This window comes from Thunnus albacares, chromosome 3 (assembly GCF_914725855.1).
Source record: "Thunnus albacares chromosome 3, fThuAlb1.1, whole genome shotgun sequence".
NCBI classification, from domain to species: domain Eukaryota; kingdom Metazoa; phylum Chordata; class Actinopteri; order Scombriformes; family Scombridae; genus Thunnus; species Thunnus albacares.
This window is the reverse complement of record NC_058108.1, coordinates 8,512,549-8,534,253: the sequence shown is the minus strand read 5'-3', so window position 1 is coordinate 8,534,253 and position 21,705 is coordinate 8,512,549. Positions and strand designations below refer to the sequence as shown.

At 40.9% G+C, this 21,705-nt stretch overlaps 1 protein-coding gene across 4 annotated transcripts; it reads left to right on the top strand.

The window, feature by feature from the left end:
- The first annotated feature begins 333 nt into the window (after positions 1-333).
- nt5c2b (5'-nucleotidase, cytosolic IIb) lies at positions 334-21,145 on the top strand. Of its 4 annotated transcripts, XM_044346161.1 has the most exons (19): positions 1,056-1,154; positions 1,442-1,564; positions 2,656-2,775; positions 7,790-7,863; positions 13,806-13,923; positions 14,204-14,299; positions 14,428-14,519; positions 14,711-14,768; positions 15,393-15,486; positions 16,939-16,992; positions 17,170-17,253; positions 17,490-17,531; positions 17,677-17,784; positions 18,107-18,173; positions 18,287-18,457; positions 18,872-18,923; positions 19,262-19,322; positions 19,650-19,826; positions 20,677-21,145. In XM_044346161.1, the coding sequence occupies exons 3-19, from the start codon at positions 2,675-2,677 to the stop codon at positions 20,947-20,949; spliced, it is 1,722 nt and encodes a 573-aa protein (XP_044202096.1). In that variant the 5' UTR covers positions 1,056-1,154; positions 1,442-1,564; positions 2,656-2,674; the 3' UTR covers positions 20,950-21,145. The 4 variants fall into 4 exon arrangements, with proteins under 4 accessions (XP_044202094.1, XP_044202096.1, XP_044202095.1 ...); XM_044346159.1 differs by lacking the exons at positions 1,056-1,154; positions 1,442-1,564 and adding an exon at positions 334-586; XM_044346160.1 differs by having other exon boundaries at positions 1,062-1,564.
- The last annotated feature ends 560 nt before the right edge of the window (positions 21,146-21,705 follow it).

The window sequence follows — 21,705 nt, the reverse complement described above, 5'->3', positions numbered from 1 at the left end:
TCACTATTTGGTGGAGCTGTTAACAACTCATAAGCATCTGAAACGTGGGTCCGACTACACACTGCTTTTTGTAAGACATTATATTATCCATTGTGTCAAATATTCATCTGAAAAGTAACGAAAGCTGTCAAATAAATGTAATGGAGTAGAAAGTAAAATATTTCCCTCTGAAATGTAGTGGAGTGGAAATATAAAGTTGCATAACATAGAAATACTCAAGTCAAGTACAAATACCTGAAGATTGTACTTAAGTAGGCCACAGTACTTGAGTAAATAGTTACCTTCCTGATAACAGATGCAAGAGGTCACGTGTCTCTGCCACGACTACAGATAGTCCCGCCTCCTCGTGACAGACAGGAGTAAACACCGCCCCCTGAATGTCTCATAACAACAGCTGGGAGAAAGAGAGAGGAGGGACACTTATCTGCTGCCTGGCTTTACAGTGAAGACATCACGGCTCTGACTGCAGCTTTCTGTAGAAATATAGACTACTGTACACATTAGCGCTTTCCTCCGACTTTCACACTGCTCAAGGCGCATGCTCAGACTAACTGACGGTGCAGTGGTTTTATTCAGGAACTCAGAGGTGAGTACAGTAACGCCAGTAGCAGCTAAACGCAGTCAAATCTGCACCGACACTTTGTGGCTTTTGTTTTTTTCTGCATCAAAGCCAGCTACCCCGTTAGCTTTGTCCGGATCACTTTTTGCGCTGTCCTTCTCAACAATGTCAGACAACCGGAGCAGGACAGAGGCTGTTTTAGCGGGATATTAGCTAGCTTTTACAGTTGAGCAAATAACTGTTCGGTCACCGCGCGAAGAAGGTTTTTTTTTTCTTTGCTGTTAGCTTGTAAAGACACTTTGACAGTAGCTTCAGCTAACCTCTCTGCGTTCACCGTCTGTGTCGTTAAAACTCTTGATATTTAAGCTGTATAGTCAAAGATAGCATCTTAAACATGAGTGAACAGTACGTGCAGTCTTGTTGCAGCAAACGTCGACGTGAGGCAACAAAGCCTGTTACAAGTTATGTTTTGCTTTTTTTTTTTTTTTTAACAGTCGCAGTTGTTTGCAGGTTTGCTGACTGCTTAGCTGTGAATCTTCCCAGACCCAGAGCTCCCCTCAGACCCCACAGGACCAAGTTCATACTGTGGGCCAAGGTGTCATAAAGACATCAGCTAAACTATAATTAACTATAAAGACATAATGCAGTGGAATGACTGCAATCAGGTAGCTGTGTCACTTCTAGCAGATATTCCTGTTGTACATTAGACGTCAGGATGTGAAAATCTTCGTATACCTTTCACAATCCTGTAAATCTATTGCTCAGATGCAGTGTTTCTGGCCCTGTTGACAGTTCTCCTCTGTCTCAACATGTGAATCTCATTTGCATTTGTGTTGGCACTTTATAGCCAGAAGGCTGACCTCTGTCTTTGCTTCCCTGCAGCCCAGCCTCTCCAGTGACATTAGGAGACTGATAGTATCAGCATGGAAGAAAAAACACACAACTTAAGTCATTAACAAGACAAGCGGAAGACTAGGTTTACATTCCTGTAAGGCAGAACAACGTGTATGTTTGAGCCGATGAATTACCCACACAAGTACTTCACTATATTTTCTTGTCATAAATATAGCCTGGAAGTACGGCCTTGTGTTAAATCTTTTCACGGGATTTTGATTCAGTCTCGCTCATGGCTTTGTTCTTTGACTTTGCCATTTAACGGAGAGGGGTTGTTTTGTGCCAGGCTGTACTAGCGTAACACTGTTCATAAGACAGACTAGAGTTGAGTGTCAGATATTTGCTCTGTCTTTTTTAAACAACCCCACTGACCTCACTGGCCTCACCGTTTTTATATGCCTCCAGTGCCCCATCCTCCTCTGCTGCAGCATGACTTCTATTTGCAGTTTGAGAACATCACAGGAAAATCCCTAACTGACTGGTGATAGTTAAGCCTTTAGGATCTATTGTGATTTTTATCAGCGGTTTTTATCTTCTTACTGGCAATGCTGAGCACAGCACATATATTTAAATAACAGTTGTAACTTCTTTAAGGTTACAGATTAGATAGATTGAAACTGTGTTTGTCATTCAGGTTATCTTGTTTCCCAAATGATCGCTATGGTAAATAAAGATGACGTGAAAATACACTACTGTACCCTCCCTATTTTAACTAGGGCTGCAACATCTGTCAATTATTTCCTTGATTTAATTGTTTGGTCTATAAAATGGCAGAAAATAGTAAAACGTTACAATTTCTCAGAGTCAAAGGTGACGTCTTCACATGTCTTGTTATGTCTGACCAACAGTCAAAAACCCAAAGATATTCAGCTTACAATGATGTAGGACAAAGCAAAGCATGAAATCATCACATTTAAGTAGTTGAAAACCTCAGTCTTTTGGCATTTTTGCTTAAAAAACGACTACAACGATTAATTGATTATCAAAATAGTTGCTGATTAATTTTCTGTCAGTCAACTAATCAATTAATCAGTTTGCCTCTCTAATTTTAATTGTTTTGGTGTTGTATTTATTTATGAAAGTGTCTTTTTTTGTATTAAGTAAAAGTATTTTTTTAAGTTGTAGCATTGTGCTGCCGTTTTTGTGTGACCTGTCATTTTAAAGTCAATCCCCTCCATATTTGCTGCTTCCCTTCTCTGCAGACACTGAAAGATTTTAAAGATGACCACTTCATGGAGTGACAGACTGCAGAACTATGCAGACTTGCCTGCCAACATGGACGGCTTGACGATGAAAAAATACAGGAGAGAGCCATATCACAGGTAAGAAACACGTGGAGGTCCGAGGGCAGGAACAGCACCTTTCTAATGACCTGAAACTACGTTTAGATAGGACGCATGAACATTTTATGATATGAATTGTGCAGCAAGGCAAAAAATTTAGCCTTTCCACAGTGAAACACAACTGTGGTTTAAATAGCAAAAACATCCAGATTGTAACTATGCAGGAATTTAAAAATCCTAATGTTCAGAAAGGTCTGACAATCAACTCTTTATTCTGTTAGCGTCAAAGCGACATGATGAAAATATTCCAGTCATTGCCTAAACTGGTTCCCAACTTGCAGATGGATTAGTCATAACAATGACATACACGTGCAGCAATTTCCTAAATTAAGACGGCAAATACCAAACATGAATAAACTGCATCAGCAGTGAGAAGGGTTTGCTGAAGGGTCACTGATAAGGTTCAACAGACTCTAAACAAAGTATTTGCTCAACATCCGTGGCTTCAAAGATAACTATGTGAGTGAATCCTTTCCTCTGCAACACCGTCTCAACAAAACTTCATAAAGATGTGTTTATGATACAACAGCCACCCACAGATTGATTTTACCCGAGGGCAAGACAAAAAAAATGCATAACAAAATATGAACCTCGGTATTTCCTACTGTAATATTACTGTTTCCGTTTGTTCAGCAGAATTTGTATTCATAATGGAGTTTTAATGAATCATTTGCATAGGGACTGTATGTAGGGTAACCACACAAAAAAGAAAGGGTCATTTTGTGGTGCAGACACTAGTCATCAGAAAACTGTTAAACCTCAGTTATTAATGCCTGGATGGAGTCTGATCCAATACATTCTGTGGTTTCTTTAATCATTGAACAGTTTGAGAAATGGGGTCAAATGGACTATGAATGGCTGTGCTATTAGAAGCATTCACTGAATTTTTTTTCACTCAATCAGAAAAGTCAAATTTATTCAAAAAGCTCCCATTAAGACCAGAATATTTCAGCTTATATCTGTAACTTTCAAATTTCACATTCCCTACTGAATTCCCTGCCACACAGATTGCGCAACATCTAGTGGGTGCATTTTCTACATTGTCTCACTTCCTTCCTTGCTTTAACAAAGGAAGATGCCACGGACTAACTGCACAACCACTTATTGAGACTATATTATTTACTCTCCTGGCACTGACCCAACATTATAGACTGCTCTAAAGACAAGGTACCTGATAATCATTCATTGTTAAGTGTCCCTATTATTGTGTACTATGTATTTATTCATGTAGTTGCCATCCTGTATTACACATTTCCTCTCATGTACTGTTGCAAAAAACCCAATCGGCCATGTCATTTAACTTAGTGAGTTTGAGCTATGATGTACTGTAAAGCAGTTTTTGCTAGCTTTGATTTCACAGACAGTTCATTCTGTCTTGGGTGTGGTTCTCTGGCTGTTATGCAAAATTCCTGTCCGCCTCGTGGCAAAATGTCACCACACTGTTGAGATCCCAGGAACGAGTGCATGGATCTGAAGCACGTTTAGCTCGGATTCCCCTTAAAGGCGAGATGATGCTCTCCATATTTATAGAGATTACACTGTTTTGACACTTAAGTTGCTTTATTAAATGGCACGATCGGGGGGGCTTTACCGTATACAGACATCCTTGTGTCTCTACCTGTTGACTGGAAAACACCCTGTGGCCATGCTGGCTGAAAGCCAGATAAAACGTGTGTTGTTCAATGTTTAACTCAGCGTAAGACATGTATGTCCACTGGGCTCTGCTGTTGTTCCATACCATTATATAACATGCCATGTTCACAGGGTTTATGCAACTGTCACTTATCTGTGAGCTACACACACACACACACACAGATACAGTGTAGGTATAGAGCCTGCTGAAACAATGCATTTGTGCATTTTTGACAGCAGTTCTGTTTAATTAAATTCACAGAGGCTGTTTGATCAGTTTAATCTTTTTTTTTTTTTTTTCAAATTTAAGAGACCATTAAAGATGACCTTTTGTTTATCTCACAGACACAGACCATTCCTTCAAGGTAAGAGCCCAGCTGAAACAATGCAGCCTGATAGCGAGAACTGTGTATCACATAGCAGAGGAGTGACGACTTTGCCCGGCGCAGATAAACTTTGTATCACATGGAGTGGAATCACTGTCTACATGAGATTAGACAGCAGTGGAAAAAATCTGTCAGATTGTTGCACAGCTGCGCTCAGATGAAGTAAAAGTTGTTAAGGGATTCTCTTGTAGGTGTGGTCTGTCCCATGTGAGCTATTTTAGGCAATACTGTTGTCAGCGGGACCAAAGTCGAGGCTGAATACAGTAATCGAGTCACCCCCCACCCCCTACACCCACCCCTACACCCGACCCTTTGTCAATACAGGTGACCATAGGAGAGGCACCGGCTTACTTAAGTTATCATTTATGGCCGTCCTTTACATCCACTCCCACAAGCAACACGTCATGTCAACAAAATAGAAAAGATTTAGATTTAATTCTCTCACTGGTAAAGGCTTAGGCTCACCAAATGCAGAGAAATCCTGACCGTAAAGTCTCAATACTTCAATATTAAATGCTACTGACCAGATAGCATTGAAATATTTTGTCAGTTAAGTTTTTCCTTTTCAAAAACTTGATTTTTCTTTTTCAAGTTCACAAACACAGATTAAAAAAAAGTGTTGAGGTTTAAAGTCCCTTATTTGAACGTATGTCAGGCTTTGGTTACCCTTAAGTTAGTTAGTTAACCAATGCAATTTAATTATCTTGATTCGACTTGACTTGAATTTTAAGATCTGAACATTTTTCCATATCTAGAAATCTTTAATATATTTTTTGGGGAAGTTGGACACTTGAATTTTCTTGATTTATGAACCTTAAAACAGTTAAATATTTCAATGCCATTAATTCAGTCTAATTTACATTCCAACAAATGGGTATTTTGTAGTGATTAAAATTCACACTCATGTATTTAATTGCTTTCCTTTGCTTCCATATGATACATTTATGTATAATAAAAGGTCAAATTTGCTGCCCCTGCGAGCTGTACTGTCAACCAGTAATATCTCAGTAATGTAAGCAGCTATAGCTTAGGACTGGGGCTTGCTTGATTCTACCTGACTTGTGATTGTTCTGGATGTCTTTGAGGGCCCACAAACATCATGCTGCACAACAACAACCCTAACTGACAGCACACAACAACAGAGAATGACGCGGAATAGCCACAATCATTTTTGCAACAAGTCAGAAAATTTCTGAATGGCAAGAAAGCAAAGAGAGAGAGGGGGGGGGGGCGAGTATTGTTTGTGGGCCAGAGCTGCTGCCCTGTGTTGCTGGAGCAGGTCAGACCAACGGAGAGTCAAACTGAGGTTTAATTTCGCACAGAATGCATCGCCAGTCCTCCTCTGGACAAAGATCTAAATGGGAACTTGTCCACTATGGATCTGCAGCAAGGTATTTCACAAATGTTTTGGAGATTGGTGAAGATGAAGCGCTCATTGTCACAGATTAATGACAGGATTAGTTGTCTTGGAGTGTCATTGTGAGACATCTGCGTTTAGTCAAGGGTCGACCCGAATTTGGTTTTTATTTCAGTCTGACCTTTTTGATAACCGTTTAGTTGATTTACGTCTTATTTCTAGCATAACTAAATATTGACTTGTGTTGAAATATCAGGGAACACAGCTACACATTCAGCACAGTCACAGATGGTTAAGATAAGCTTTGTAGGTCTGTGCCAGCAGTCGAAGTTAAGCTAGCAGTGTGTGACTTGTCTTTTCTGTGAAAGCCGTGTCAGCGAGGCTATGTAAACAATGTCTATCACTGTGGCCGGTGTGGACCTCCAGCCTCCTGACTGATTTATGAGGCAGGACAGTGGAGCCGTTTCCTGGAAGATTGTCACAATCAGGGCTAAGTCTGTCGGGTTTACCATCACCAGCTTTAGAGCTTCCTGTGACGTTACCAATCACCAGACTGAAGACCTTTTGCGCTTTTAAATGACTGAAAATCTAGTTTAACTTAATGTTTCTTAAATTCATTCTAGGGCTGCAGAATTGTGTAATCTGTTATTAATTAATGATATATCACTAAATTAAACATTTAGTTTAAAATATCAATTCTAATTCACAGAGGGTAGCACTTAATTATCATAATCAGTACTTTATCGCCCGTGGGAGGTCTATGAAAAATACTGAATGAAGATATATTCACAATTGACAGTATATATCATTTCATTTATCAAGCCATTCAAAAGCTCAAACCAAACATCTTTCTTTTTAAAAACCAGGCTGGCAAGAAGAGGAAATGTTCTAAAATGTCAGTTTCTAGATAAGCAAGCACTCTGTAACTTCCAGTTACCAATGAAACGGGCAGACTCAACAACATGCCAAGTTTACTTGTGAAATAGTAGTTTCAGAAAAATGTGTAGCATTTCACAGTTGATTTCAAAGGCTATCCTTAGCTAGATGAAACCATCTACTATCTGTTCACTCTTCTCGGTACCTCGTGTCTTTTCATTAACAGTAGTACTAAAGTTTACTGGACTCTCTTTCTTTGATGGCCACTGTTTAATTTTAGAAGTCATGCAGTGACCTGCTGACACGGATGAATTCTTGATAAAGGCTCCTAAAGTCAACAGTAATACCCAAAGTTAAAGGCAAATGACTGCTTATAACCTCCATGTGAACACACATTTTTGCCAAATATTCTATAGGCAGCGAAACAAGATAGCTCAATCCTGTGTAAACCTTATTTGTGCGTCGCACACTCAAAATCAGAAACAGTCCGTGTGTCGCTCTTGCTGTGTCATTCACTTATTGGTACATTTTCACATTATCAGCCCATTGTTGCTACTGAATGGAGCCACTATATCCAACTTTCTGGGTTTATAGTCGGTCTATTCAGTTTGTGAAAAAGCAAGTGAATATTTTTTTTGACCAGAGAACAGTGTCTTCTCTTGAGTCTGCCGGAATAAATGCTGATGTTATTGTTGTAAGTATGTATTGCAACTAAAACACGTACTTATCTTGTTTTCTCTAGAGTGTTCGTCAACAGAAGCTTGGCAATGGAGAAGATTAAGTGCTTCGGCTTTGATATGGATTACACTTTAGCAGGTAAGTCCGGTACACATTCACTGAACTATTCACCATCGCTGAGACAAAACAGCTGACTAATCATTCCTGGATCCACAGAAATTTTATGAAAATTGGGATTGAGGAAAAATATGAAACATTTGCTGATTAAAGTGGTTTAAATGTTAGTATTTAAATGCTTTTATCAGCTGCTTGATTGGATGTCTTGTATGACATCACTATGGGCTCTGGCAACTTTTAACAATGTTTGACATCCTAAACAATACATTCTTGAATTGACTGTCCTTACTGTTGCCATATTAATAATGTAGACTAGTTCTAATAAACATGTCACTTAAATCCAGACTATAAAAAAGGTGCAGAGTTAAGTATAAATGTATCCATGGAAGGGTTTTCTGATCAGAAACAGGAAAAAAAGGATTTTGTAAATGTCAAAGGTAAATTTAGATTTGGGAGGGGATTTATTTTGTGATTTTTCACCTTTTGGAGTTAGAAAAACAAATCTGTATTTGCTGAACGTCCTTTGACCTCATGTGTCTGGTGTAGATATTAAAATCTACAGTATCCCCTCTTTTCAAACTCTGTATTTGTCACTATCATCCCCTCTGAACTGCAGCTTGTTGTCTACCAAAATATTATTTAGGTCAATGCCAGTGACACATTGAGCACACTGTAACACTAGAATAGCAAAATGTTAAGCATAGCATTACTCTGGTACACAAAGTTGGTTTCATGGAGACGTTCTCTTTCCCACTGACCAGTAACTGGGCCAAAATTATCCTCATGTTTTTTTATGCCACTTTGTTCTGTGACTCAGCTCCAGTTTTTGGTCTCCGTCTCTAAAAATAAATCTTCGTGACTTTGAGAAGCGGGTCACGTTTGTTTGTTGAGTTCACTAGTGACAGCTCCCTAGAGGACCGGGATCACTCGAAGTCCCTCTCTCTGTCCGTGAGGGCCGTATCCCCGTCCAGAGTGCAGAGGAGATTTTTACGGACGCTCAGCTGTTGACATGACTCTTTATGGGCGCTCATAACCAAGTGTTAATGTTTGCTGGAAGTGTGGCTATCATGTATCTTTGGAGGGTGTTCAGGTTTTGACCACTGAGGCGCTTCATCAACTCCAGAGAGCCGCTAGTTTCGTAGAACGGACGCTGCTTGACCACAGCGTGTTGGTCTAATGCCATATTTGTTTTTATGAGGTGTTAATGGTGTTTAGAGTATGTGCTTTTCTATAAAAGTTTTTCTTGGGACTATCTGGACAAAATATGATGTCATTATGAAATGCACTGTAAAAGCACTGTTACTAAGTATAGAAAGTACTAGAAAACACAAGCAGGAAATGTGTGTTTCGAAACGTTTTGTGAGGTCGGATTTCTGATTGGCTGGCAGGAGTCCTTTTAGGTCGTCTATCAGGACCCCTTAAACATACTTCCTGTCAACAGTTAAATCACCCTTCTGAATCCATGCTCATGGTAGCCTCGCCCATACTAAACTGTATGATTAATACTTGATACTATGTTAATACTTATGTAAGGGTTCGATTTGCTACATTTTTAACCAAAAATAAGTATCATTTTAGCTAAAAGAAGTTAAGTCTTGGTTTTTTCGTTGTTGTTTCTTTTGCTAAGTCATGGTACAAGCATGAAGATATTTGATATAGTTGTGCCTCTTCTATTATTCTCCCTCAGTATATGTAGGCATATTGAACATTTGGTTGTGTTGGGTAATATTACAATATACACTGAAAAATCGTTTTATCATCAGTTGGGTAACTACTCCTTTAAAAAAAACGCCTCAAAGCTTGGTTTCAAATCTTAAGTTTTTCTCCATAACATTATATATTTATGACTAAGTTCAGGTAAAAAAAAAACCCCCACTCTGCAACAGCTAACCTGCTTCACCCTGACCATGTGGTTCCATCACGTTTGATTGGCAGCGCTGAAAACCGAAGCAAACGACCCCTCAACTGTGATTTACATTCTGGTTCAAATATTTCTAAATCCTGATTGGTTTACAGCAGAAAGTGACATCACTAACTAACTGAGCTTCGCCTCACTTCAAACCAGTGAAGAAACTGAAAGAGAAAATATGTTTTCATGGCCTTTTAAAATCTGAGTGTTATGAATCATTTTGTGCAATGTGATGATGTACTATGATTTATGGGTATTTAACTTGAGTTGCATTAGTCAAGAACAGACATTACTATGTCTTGTTATCCATTAACAAAGATGTATTTTAAGATTTAATTTACTAAATAATGACATATACTGACATCACATATTACACTATAATGGTGCTGCAAAAAAACCCTCAAAAACTTCAGCACTAATAGTATAATGGACAAGATAAGACGTAGTGGATAGAGCACGGCCTGGACACTGTCAGTTCACTCCCGTTGTTTCATGATGCTGTGAGGCACTCAGGATAAAATTATTGATCTTTATAAATCACCCAAAGGCTTCTTGATGGAACGTCTCTAATGCTGAGCATTCACTACTATCACAATCACAGACGTCACATAAGATTTTGTAAGATTTTGTGAACTAGATCAACATTGCATGAGACAGTATTGCCTCATCTGTTCTTTGTGCTCCAAAAGGGAGCACATAATAGCCTGCAGAAAATCTTGCTCAAACACACACATTTAGGACCAGATTGCACTGAGAGATACACACAGTTTTGTCCCAGTTTTCCAACAGACTTTTGGCTGGAATGTAGGTCCCCGAGGCTGTGCTCAAGTTTTCTCATTTTTCCACAGCGTGCTTGTTAATGTCACACAAATCTGTGACAAAGACCTACATTTGCATATTAGTGGCTACAGATAAATTAAGACGATTAAGATGTTGGCCTCTAATATAGATAGCTATGTGACATGGTTCAGATAGAGTCTCTGTGTGGGACACTTAATATGATTTGGATTTGGTAGTCTATTAGTAGAAGGGTGTGCGTGGTTGTTTATCTTGTGTGTGAGGGGTGTACATTACATGTTGACCTTAGGTGACCTGGCCTATAAACTCTGTGGAGACACCACACACACACACACACACACCTCAGCAATCGGAGCGGTGGGAGTATAATTATCTGGCAACAATCTCATCAGGGATACAAGGTAACAGATCCCTGAAACTAAGGCCATTTCTCGCCTCAGCTCTAAATAGATGGCCGTGTGTGTTGTGTGTGTGTGTACATGTACATAATGACAGCGTGAGAAATGTGAGGAAGAGCTTACAGCAGGAGAGCAAGGACTCCCATAAAACAGAAACACAAGGGAGTCAAGGACATTTTAAGTAACAATCACACAATTTCCGCTCTGCACAGAAACGCTGTAAACACGAGTTTTCAATGACATCTGTTGACAACATTTATTGCTAAAATACGCAACTTTCCATGACCCGTAACCTCATGCGTTGCTTTCATGTCGGAACAGATCTGTAAGTCACTCCGCAGACCACTGTCAAGCGGTCTAACATCTGAAATAGTGAGAGGTGTCTAGCATTACTAGTGAAAAGCATACACTGTAGGCCAAGCGTGTCATGTGTCTGAGTGATGTTTTTAAAAGGGAGGGCTTGTTGTTCAGGTTTTTCATAATGAAGTGGTTGTGATGTCATTTAACTCACCTCTGTGAACAAAATAAAAACAGGAAACGGTGAAGTCATTCGTGATGATTCATGACCTTAAAACTTTTTGAAGAGTTTTGATGGTTCACATGAGAGTTTTCTGTATTTTGTGTCTTTTGTTGTTGGTTTGAAGTGGGTGGGGATCAGTTGGAAAAAAAGGTGATGTCACATATTTTCTGTGCACCAATCAGGATTTAGTATTATTTGAATCCAAATTAGTTAACTTCTGTCGCCAACACTGTCAATCAACTCAGCTTGAACCTCACCTGCACAGTCCTGGTGAAGCAGATTAGCTCAGTTTTTGAGTGTTAAAGTCTTAATAAATACTCACTAAGGATGTTTGATTCCACACTTTTTAGTAGTGTTAGTGTCTTAACTGTGCCAATAAAGCCTGACAATAATCTCCCATATTTATTATGTCACAAAACAACTTCCTGTTCCTAAATAAGCAGTGTAACTCACCTTTTTATATAACCTAGAATAAGATGGGCTTTTATGTGTCCTAAGTTGTGTGTGTGTTTGTGTGTGTTTGTGTGGGTGGGTGGGGTGGGGGGGGGGGGGGGGGGGGGACGTCCCACACTGCCCCAAGGTCACCACATGAACAGAGCTTCAAAGTGAACGAAAGAAAGAGAGAGTGATGATAGCAAAGGTGACGGAGGGGAAACGGCTCTCAAAATAGGTTTCTTTGTAGCGCCTCAGAGCTGGAAGAGGAATATGACAAGTGAGCGAGGAGGAGGAGGAGGAGGAGGGGGAGGGGGGTGGGGGGCAATTTAGTTGGTGTACGCTACTGCTCTGGGCAGAAGGCCCAAACTCTCCTCAGTTTGCTGGGAGAACACGACGGGGGGGGAGGAGAGCGAGGGAGGAGGGGCTGAACTGCAAGAGGTTACGTGATTATAATGCAGAAACAAGCTCAGGCTTACGGAGTAGCGGTTTCAGCAACAGGTCTTTACTGAACTCAAGATTTACATGTATGTGCATATTTATCATGCTTCTGTCTATAAGCAGAACGTATCACTAACGCACACACACTTTTTGCTGCACTTTAACAGAGTAGGACACAGATGTTTTCCTGTTTGTCCTGCAGTGCTGTTCCCCCACCAACTGTCCTCTATTCAAGCAACATCAGCCAATATTTCTTCCCCTCCAGGGGCCTCACACAGCCCCACTGGGAGTGTAGAAAGCAGGCAACAACACAAGTGCATTCTCCGTTTTGTATTTATAACATCTGACATACTCTTTTCCCAGTGTCAGATAGCATTTTAATCCTCCGCCAGTTGTTTCGGAGCCTAGCATCAATCTGCGTTCTTATTTTCAAAGCTCACCCCCGCTTAGGTTTTGGTATGGCTCCGGGGGTAAATATCCGGCTCTGGCGGTGACAGGGTGCGGGCTCGTTGGTCTCAGCAGGGCTCATTAGAGCTGCTGCTGAAAGTTGAGTGATTTTTCATTTTCACGCCTGATCCAGTTTCTTTGTGGATTTGCGTGCGGAACATCCAGGCCGTTGTTGAGGGAAGAGAAGGGCAGTGGGGGCGTGTGTGTGTGTGTGTGTGTGTGTGTGTGTGTGTGTGTGTGTCTGTGTGTGTGTGAGGAGGGAGAGGGTTCACAGGAGAGTTAGAACATGTTGTTATCAAAATACTGAGACAACACCACAGAGTCTTAAGTGGATGAGGTAGCCTTGGAAAAAGTCACACGTACATGTTGTGTAACATGAGTGAGGTCCACCGGGTGTGTGTCACCTCTAATCAAAGTTTGTTTGCTGTGTAATTACAGCTTCACCCACAGGTCACACTCCTCAGGTGTACACATCCTACAGTGTTTATGTAAATTTTTACATGTTTGCCATGTGCTCTGCGACCTCCACACAAACACAGATACCAGTATAATTGATGAGAATCTGTGCACCTATTCATTGTAACTGTATATAATTAAAATTTCACCTTTTATACCCTTACATTTTTAGCCATGATAACGGTTTTGACTTGAAGGACCAAATGTCAGTCAGTTGTTGATTTGAATTGTGGTAACTTTGTTCAAACCTCAGGTCAAAACTTTTTCCAATACTTTGGTTTATGATCAATACCTTCTAAATGATGACATTCCCACATTTTCATCTGTTTGTGTTTAGTGCTGAGTAGCCCACACTGCAGCTGTTGTGTAATGTTCATTTATTTGTTGTTTCATTTTTCATATCATGTTTAAAAAGACTCCAAATTCTCATCTCAGGTTTCCAGAGCCCAACATGATTTTTGCATTATACTGTATGTGTGATTGTTATGATGGGGAATGCTGCGGTTCAGTCGGTAAATTTTGGTAAACTAATTTTGTGTGTGTGTGTGTTTTTCATTTCCAGTGTACAAGTCACCAGAGTACGAGTCACTAGGTTTTGAGCTCACAGTGGAACGACTGGTTTCCATCGGTTACCCCCAGGAGCTGCTGAGCTTCGTCTACGATCCATCCTTTCCCACCAGGTCAGACCAATCACATCCCGCTACACAGACATGACGATGGTGATGATGACAATCACGTTAAAGGCCAACTGCTGCTTCCATCACCTCATCTCTTCTGATTTTAGTCCCTTTAACCTTTTAGCCTCAGTGGATATAGCTAGTATAAGGGAACTGCTCAAAGTTCAGCTCCAGTCTAAATTTGATTTTTTGGTCTATTCTGATTAGCAGTTAAAATGACGAAAATCATGATCATGAAATAAGTTAGAAATGTTTTTTTAATTCTTCTTCTTCCTACTTTCAGGGGCCTTGTGTTTGACACCATGTATGGAAACCTGTTGAAGGTTGATGCCTACGGTAATATACTGGTGTGTGTCCATGGATTCAACTTCCTCAGAGGGTGAGTGTTTCCAGCATTCTTCTGCTATTGATGTATCTTTGAGACAGATTTCACACAATACAATTTGCCGTGTTTTTAATCGTTATTACACAAGTGTGAGCATCTGAAAGCGTTCTCTGTCTCCTCAGCCCTGAGATCCGAGAGCGGTACCCAAACAAGTTCATCCAGAGGGATGATACAGAGCGTTTTTATATCCTTAACACACTCTTCAACCTGCCAGGTGAGGTCTTTTGAAGATGAAAGAGAATACTGTGGGACAATTTAAGAGAAATTAAATCTGTAACGCAGGGCTTTTTAGCAGATTAAATGCTGGCTATTACTCTGAGGGAGGCTTAAAAGGTTAAAGACAAGTTTGATCAAGCTGCTTCAATACTGACTCCTGCTCTCCATTTTTTCCCGTCTTCTTTAAAGAGACCTACCTCTTTGCCTGCCTAGTGGATTTCTTCTCCAATTGTGACAGATACACAAGGTAAGCAATTGTTAGTCACACTATCTGTCATGCAACAAGTTTCTGGGCACCGCATGGTGACACAAAGACAGTTGCAAGCCAATCTGGGTCAAGAACAAGCCCTACAGCATGGGAGGGTCCAGGTGCCTCAATTGCTAATCTCAGCTAATTTTGTAAAAATGAAAAAATCAAACGGCAGCTCAGTCAAAGAATCCGTCTACTTTACTTTTCCTGTAACAGTGATTTATTAATCTCTGCCACTACTAATTATACAAAAGCATGGATTCTTATCAGAATGAGACAGAAATGAAAAACGTTTTTTTACTAACTATTTCTAGAGAATGACATATTGATATAGCTATGAGGTAATTTATTAAATGTTACTATAAGGTGAAGATACAATGGCCTGTAAATTTGTTGAGAATGTAATCTGGAATGGCTGCATGTCCTTTGTCCTCTGAAACCTGGTTGTTGGTCTTTTAGGGGGAGAATGCTTTCCTGTTTGGCTGGGGACCCCTCCAACAAGGGAAGGCTATCCCATTTAAAAGCAAACAAAAAACAAATGTCATGTTTTTGAAAACGTTCTGTAAAGATGTGGCCTGTGCGACGGCTGTGTACGTGTGTGTCTCTGCTCCTCTCCCCCAGCTGTGAAACTGGCTTCAAGGACGGCGACCTCTTCATGTCCTATAAGAGCATGTTCCAGGACGTCCGCGACGCCGTCGACTGGGTCCACTTCAAGGTGAGACGTCTTTGACGGTTGTGGTTTTAACACTATGTGTGTGTGCTTCATATACATATAGCCATTCACACTCATACCCAGGTGCTGCTCGCGCTCCCGTCTCCTAGACATGTATATCATAATTTGCTCAGAGCTTGTGGCAAACTGCGCTTTAGATTTTGATACACCTCGCACAAGTGGAAAACTTTCAGGGTAGCCCAGTTTGTGTTTGCACTGGCTTTTTACAAATGATGAAGAGCTGTAAGCTTGAGGTCATAAAGACTGACAGGTAAATCATTTACTGGACAGTTGTGTTGAGGGTCATGCTTACATCATCAGGGATCACTGACCCACGTGAGGAAATCTAATTCCAGTGACTGACAGCAAGTCATGCTACACTTTATTGCTTCTTGTGTGTTTGTTCATGTTCTCTGGTGTCCTCTCACGAGGAAATAACTGACCATAATTAGTAAAGACTGCAACTGGATCTAATAGATCACACTGGACCAAATAGTGACGGCACCAGAGAAAGGGACAGTTGAATGATGGAGATAGTTATTGATAGTCACTAGCTACCTTTCTCTCAATTTTTTGTTGGGGAACTGCTAAAATATATGGAGTAGGACACATGCACACCACTGGTTTAACTCATTTTCACTTTCTGATGTATCAAGGAAAATCCCTAAACTCATATGGTGACTCACACATGTTACCACATGAAGTAAAAAAGAAACTTAAAAAATTTAAAAAAAGGGCCTTTTGGAACATTGAAAGGTCATTATTTGTGTGGCTTTGCTGTTATTTTCTGTTTTTGTTTCATTGCCAATATATTTTATTTTAACATGTTTAAAATAAATTACCATGGTTGTCTGCTTTGCTTTCACATCAAGAAACAGGCAGTCTTTTTCAGGCAGTCTCAGTCCAGATGTGTAGTCCACACCAGGGTGTGATCGACATCTTTCACACATGCCTCAACGCACTGAACTAAACGGGAAAATATACCAGAGTTCAATTAAAGTGAACCAAGGTGGCTAGCAGGTGTTATATGGACTGACTGACCTACGTTTGTCATCTGTAGGCCCTAACTAGAGGCAAAAACTCACTGTACATTCTTTCTATGCTACCAGTTTGTGGTTTGGTTTGTATCTTTCTGGGCAACGTTAGACAACAAGACACTGATAAAGAAAAAATAGCCTTCTAAAGCATTGTTGATAGACATCAGGTTTTGCTGTCAGATCCATTGAACCGAAGAGCAAAGATTTCTTTTTAGTCTCATCATTTTGATTCGATGTTTGACAATGATACACTGAGAAATCCTTCATGGCAAAACAAGTTGTGTTTAGAAGAAGATGCAGGGCCTTTGACTTTTTATTGACAAAAGAAAAAAAATCCTGCTTTGCTCTCACGGCTGCTTTCACCACAGCTCACTGATTGTTACTGAATGGATTGATTTCTCCTCGTCTTACATTTCAGGGTACTCTGAAGGAGAAGACGGTTGAGAACTTGGATAAGTATGTGGTGAAAGATGTAAGTAGTTTGTATTCATCAAGGATGCTACAAGTGCACTGTGAAAGAGAACACACACACACACACACACACTTAGTGTCACACATTCTTGTTTTAATCTCTGAAGAGACTGATTTGTAAAGATTCTCGGCGCTTCAGTCTTTTTCTTTCTTTTTTTTTTCTCTCTGTTCCCACCAGGGAAAGCTGCCTCTTCTCCTCAGCAGAATGAATGAAGTAGCCAAGGTTTTCTTGGCTACCAACAGTGACTACAAATACACTGATGTAAGTAATGCGCTTGCAAGCTTCACTTCTCAGGGGAAAACCGTAATTAGGGCAGTTAAGAGTTGAAGTGGTAATACAGGTATGATGAATAAATAAGTATCTCTTGAATAAACTCCTCGGGGGGAAAAACCTGCACATGCATTTCTTGGAATTGCTGCAAGACTGTTGGCAGCACTAACATGTATTAGGTCACAACACTGCTGAGTTTCATTTGACTGTGTGTTGTGTTCTCACAGAAAATCATGACTTACCTGTTTGACTTCCCCCATGGCCCCAAGGTAAGATAGGTATTATTTTTCCTTTCCCTTTGATCACACTCTAAATTCGTCGAGTACTGTATGCTGGTGAAGATAAAAGAAGTGTTTTTATGTTCATATTTGCATTGTGTGTGTGTGTATGTGTGTGTGTTTCTATCCCCCACAGCCCGGGACCTCCCACCGGCCCTGGCAGTCCTACTTTGATCTGATCCTGGTGGACGCCAGGAAGCCTCTGTTTTTCGCTGAGGGTACGGTGCTCAGACAAGTCGACACGGTGAGAAGACACACAGCTGGGACAGAGAACATGTTACTATTAACTGCACTGCATCTGAACGCTGGCATATCCACAAAATTGAAGCCCTATTGCATGTCAGCATTTTAAACTGCTGCCAGTCTTTATTTTATTCTGATTTATGCGTTTATGAGCATGTATACAGTTTACGTACACAGCAGCTGTTCAGTCGTGACAAAAGACTGGTATTTATGCAGGTTAGCAACAAAATCTCTTATAACCATCTGTCAGATTGGAAAGTGCTTCCATTATTGCTTTACATGCCTTCTTGTGCCATGTTACATGTATTTTCTCTTCATTTCAGACAACAGGGCGTCTAAAGATAGGAACCTACACAGGACCTCTGCAGCATGGTATAGTCTACTCCGGAGGTAAGACTGATACAGTTTCTTTTCCTGTATCTTATTGTTTAGTCGTCTGTTGGTGGAACTGAGAAGATTTCTCCATTACACGAAATATGTAATGTCAAGTCATTGTCCCGTAGGTTCTTCAGACATCGTGTGTGACTTGCTGGGGGCCAAGGGGAAGGACATCGTGTACATCGGGGACCATATCTTCGGAGACATCCTCAAGTCCAAGAAACGTCAAGGCTGGAGGACCTTCCTGGTCATACCCGAGCTGGCCCAGGAGCTGCATGTGTGGACCGACAAGAGCTGTGAGTCTGCACACGCAGACGCACGGAAATACACAAACACAGTGACATAATGATAAATTCGAAGTGCATTCACTCATACACTAGTACAGCCAGTTAGCCTTATTCTATCCCAAGTACTGCAGTCCCACCGGCATTAGAAAACAGTCTCAACAGGGACCCGACCTAGAACAGCAGCTGCAATGTCAAACCTGCGAGTTTGAGAAAAAGCATGAGTCGCATATTAGCAAAATATGATACAGATGATTCTGTATAATCAGTAAGTGCAAAGTCAAAACTGACACTTGATAGTTACACTCACATGTATCACATTCACAGAATCATGAACGATTCTGGCTAACGAAAGCCAGAACACTGTATAAGTACTATAAATATTAGTGAGCAGACAGAGATTCACTTCCTTTTTGTGTTTTCCAGCATTATTCGAAGAACTGCAAGGCCTGGACATTTTCTTGGCAGAACTCTACAAGTAAGAACTATGACCTTAAGTTGCTTTCCCCGCCCCCCTCACCTCACTATATCCCACCTCCCTCCTCATCACCGTCCCTTACCCCAATTCAGCTATTCTTCGCTTTCTGTTTGCATGCATGTGAGCGTGTGTTTGAGAGAGAACAGGCTCAATAGGGTAAAGTCTAAAGGAGCTGATAACCGGGTGCACTGACGTTATTTATAGCCTGGCGCAGCTCGCTGTTGCACCATCGTTTTTGACACATTACCTTTCAGCAGAGTGATATCAATATCCCTCCACCCTCACCCTCCCCCACACACTCTCTTGTCTTCTCCGTCTTTCTCCCTGTCCTTCCTCAGACATCTGGACAGCAGCAGTAACGAGAGGCCAGACATCAGCACTATTCAGAGAAGAGTCAAGGTACGGTCTTAATCACCTCCATTGCTATGACAACAAGAGACCTGTCCACATGGCTGCAGGGAAAGTCACTGTTTGATGTCGGAACAGAACAATAGAAAGATTGTTCTCCCTCAGTGCTGTCATATTAATGAATAACCACACCAACGCCCCAATTTTAGATACTATACTGTTTAGAGTTAGATTAGTAACTAGTGGAAGTAGTTTGATATATCTACTGTTATTGGCATTATTTTGAAATCAAAAATCAAGGAAAAGCTGAATTCCTTTGGCCCCAAACATCATCATCAGGCTCACCGGTGTCTTCCTCTTTTCCTTCTTTCCTTTTAGAAAGTAACACACGACATGGATATGTGCTACGGCATGATGGGTAGCCTTTTCCGCAGCGGCTCCAGACAGACCCTGTTTGCCTCCCAAGTGATGCGCTACGCCGACCTGTACGCAGCCTCCTTCATCAACCTGCTGTACTATCCATTCAGCTACCTCTTCAGAGCCGCACACGTGCTGGTGAGCATCTGAGTGAATATCTCAATGTCTTGTTTCATACCAAGACTGTAAACCAGACTCATTTGTGGGGGTTTTTTGGTGTGTGGCCCTTCCTCATCACAGGTTATGGCTTTTTTTTTTTTTGGACATGAGTTCCTTCTTTATTTGGATCCCCATTCACTTCCGAAAGTGGCCACTAGCTTTCCTGGGGTTCCACACAAAAAGCGCTACAAGAAAACAAATAACAATTTTTAAAATGGCATTGATCAATAAAACAAGAGAAACAAATACCAGAAAAGAAGTGATATATATGGAAAGGTAGACAATAAAAACAAAAACTAAATTGTCAAGATGGAAAGTAAAAATAATCAATAAGGTTTCAAAACAACAATAATTGAAACATCTACGTAATTTTTGTTTTAGTGACTTTTTGGTGTGTCTCATGTCTGTGGGGAGCAGATTCCAGGCAGCAGAAGCTCTATAGAGAACAGTTCTCATCATACAGTTTATTTGTGTATTATACCTCTGACAGAAACCAATATATACTAGTTTTTTTTATTACTCCAAATGACATTTTGCAGGAATAATAGAAGTCTTGATTTTAATTTAGCCTCCACAGTTTGCCATGATCAACCAAACAGTGACTTCTTCAAATGTTTCATTTATGGAGAAAGTTTTATGCAGCTCTTGATTTTTATGGAAAAATAAAGAGCTGCAAGATCCTTCTCAACATCTGTTTCTTTCTGTGAAAACATGTCAACATCCTTCCTCAACTCACCATCAACTTAGATGATAGAAAAGTACAACTTATCAGCATCAGACAGTCAGATAAACTGTACTAATGGTTGGCCACCCATCTCGTCCTCCCCAGATGCCTCATGAGTCGACAGTAGAGCACACCCACGTGGACATCGACACCGAGTCACCGCTGGCCACTCGCAACCGCACCCACTGCAGCGACTGCAAAGACCTGGAGTGCAAACGCAACCAGTTGACCCGCTCCTTCAGCGAGATCAAACCTCCCAACCTGTTCCCCCAGACTCCACAGGAGATCACTCACTGCCACGACGAGGACGACGATGAGGAAGAAGAAGAGGAGGAGGAAGAGGAAGAAGAAGAGGAGGAGGAGGAAGAAGAAGAGTAATAAACTGCACGCTTAAAGAAGAGAGCCACGCTCCTGTTCCTGCCGCCTTACTGTATGTTTCCCTGTAGAGTTGGGTAGTGATCTCTCTCAAAGTGAGGCAGGGAGGAAAAACCTCTCCTCTGTGTGTCTGTGTGTGTGTGTGTGTGTGTGTGTGTGTGTGTGTATGATGTAAGTCACTTTCAGGGACATACACCAGACTTAAGACCAGTTAATTGGTGTCAGTTTGTGCAACTGGGGACAAAAGCCGTGTCCCCAGTTGGTAAAACGCTGATTTTTGGGTCAGTGGTTAAGGTTAGGGTAGGTCTCCAGAAAATGAATGTAAGTCTATGTAAATACCCCAAAAGTGATTTAAAGGACCAGTGTGTAGGATTTAGTGGCATCTAGCAGGGAGGTTGCAGACTGCAACCAACTGAATACCTCGCCCTCACCCTCCCCTTCCAAGCGTGTAGGAGAACCTACGGTGGCCGCAAAACTCACAAAAAACACAAAAGGCCCTCTCTAGAGCAAGCATTTGGTTTGTCTGTTCTGGGCTACCGTAGAAATATGGCGGTGCAACATGGCGGGCTCCATTGAAGAGGACCCGCTTCCTGTGTAGATATAAAGGGCTCATTCTAAGGTAACAAAAACACAACTCTTATTTTCAGGTGATTATAAACTAATCAGAACATACTTCTGAATATTATATTCCATTTCTGCCGAGTCCAATCAGCTAGATGCCACTAAATTCTACACACTGCACCTTTAAGTAAACCACAC

What these genes read in the sequence shown, in the direction of transcription:
- nt5c2b (XM_044346159.1), top strand. Translation starts at nt 2,675, where the DNA reads ATGACCACTTCATGGAGTGACAGACTGCAGAACTATGCAGACTTGCCT. An exon ending in TATGGATTACACTTTAGCAG is followed by an intron (nt 7,864 to 13,805) that starts GTAAGTCCGGTA and finishes TTTCATTTCCAG; the next exon opens with TGTACAAGTCACCAGAGTAC. An exon ending in TTCTTGGCAGAACTCTACAA is followed by an intron (nt 18,924 to 19,261) that starts GTAAGAACTATG and finishes GTCCTTCCTCAG; the next exon opens with ACATCTGGACAGCAGCAGTA.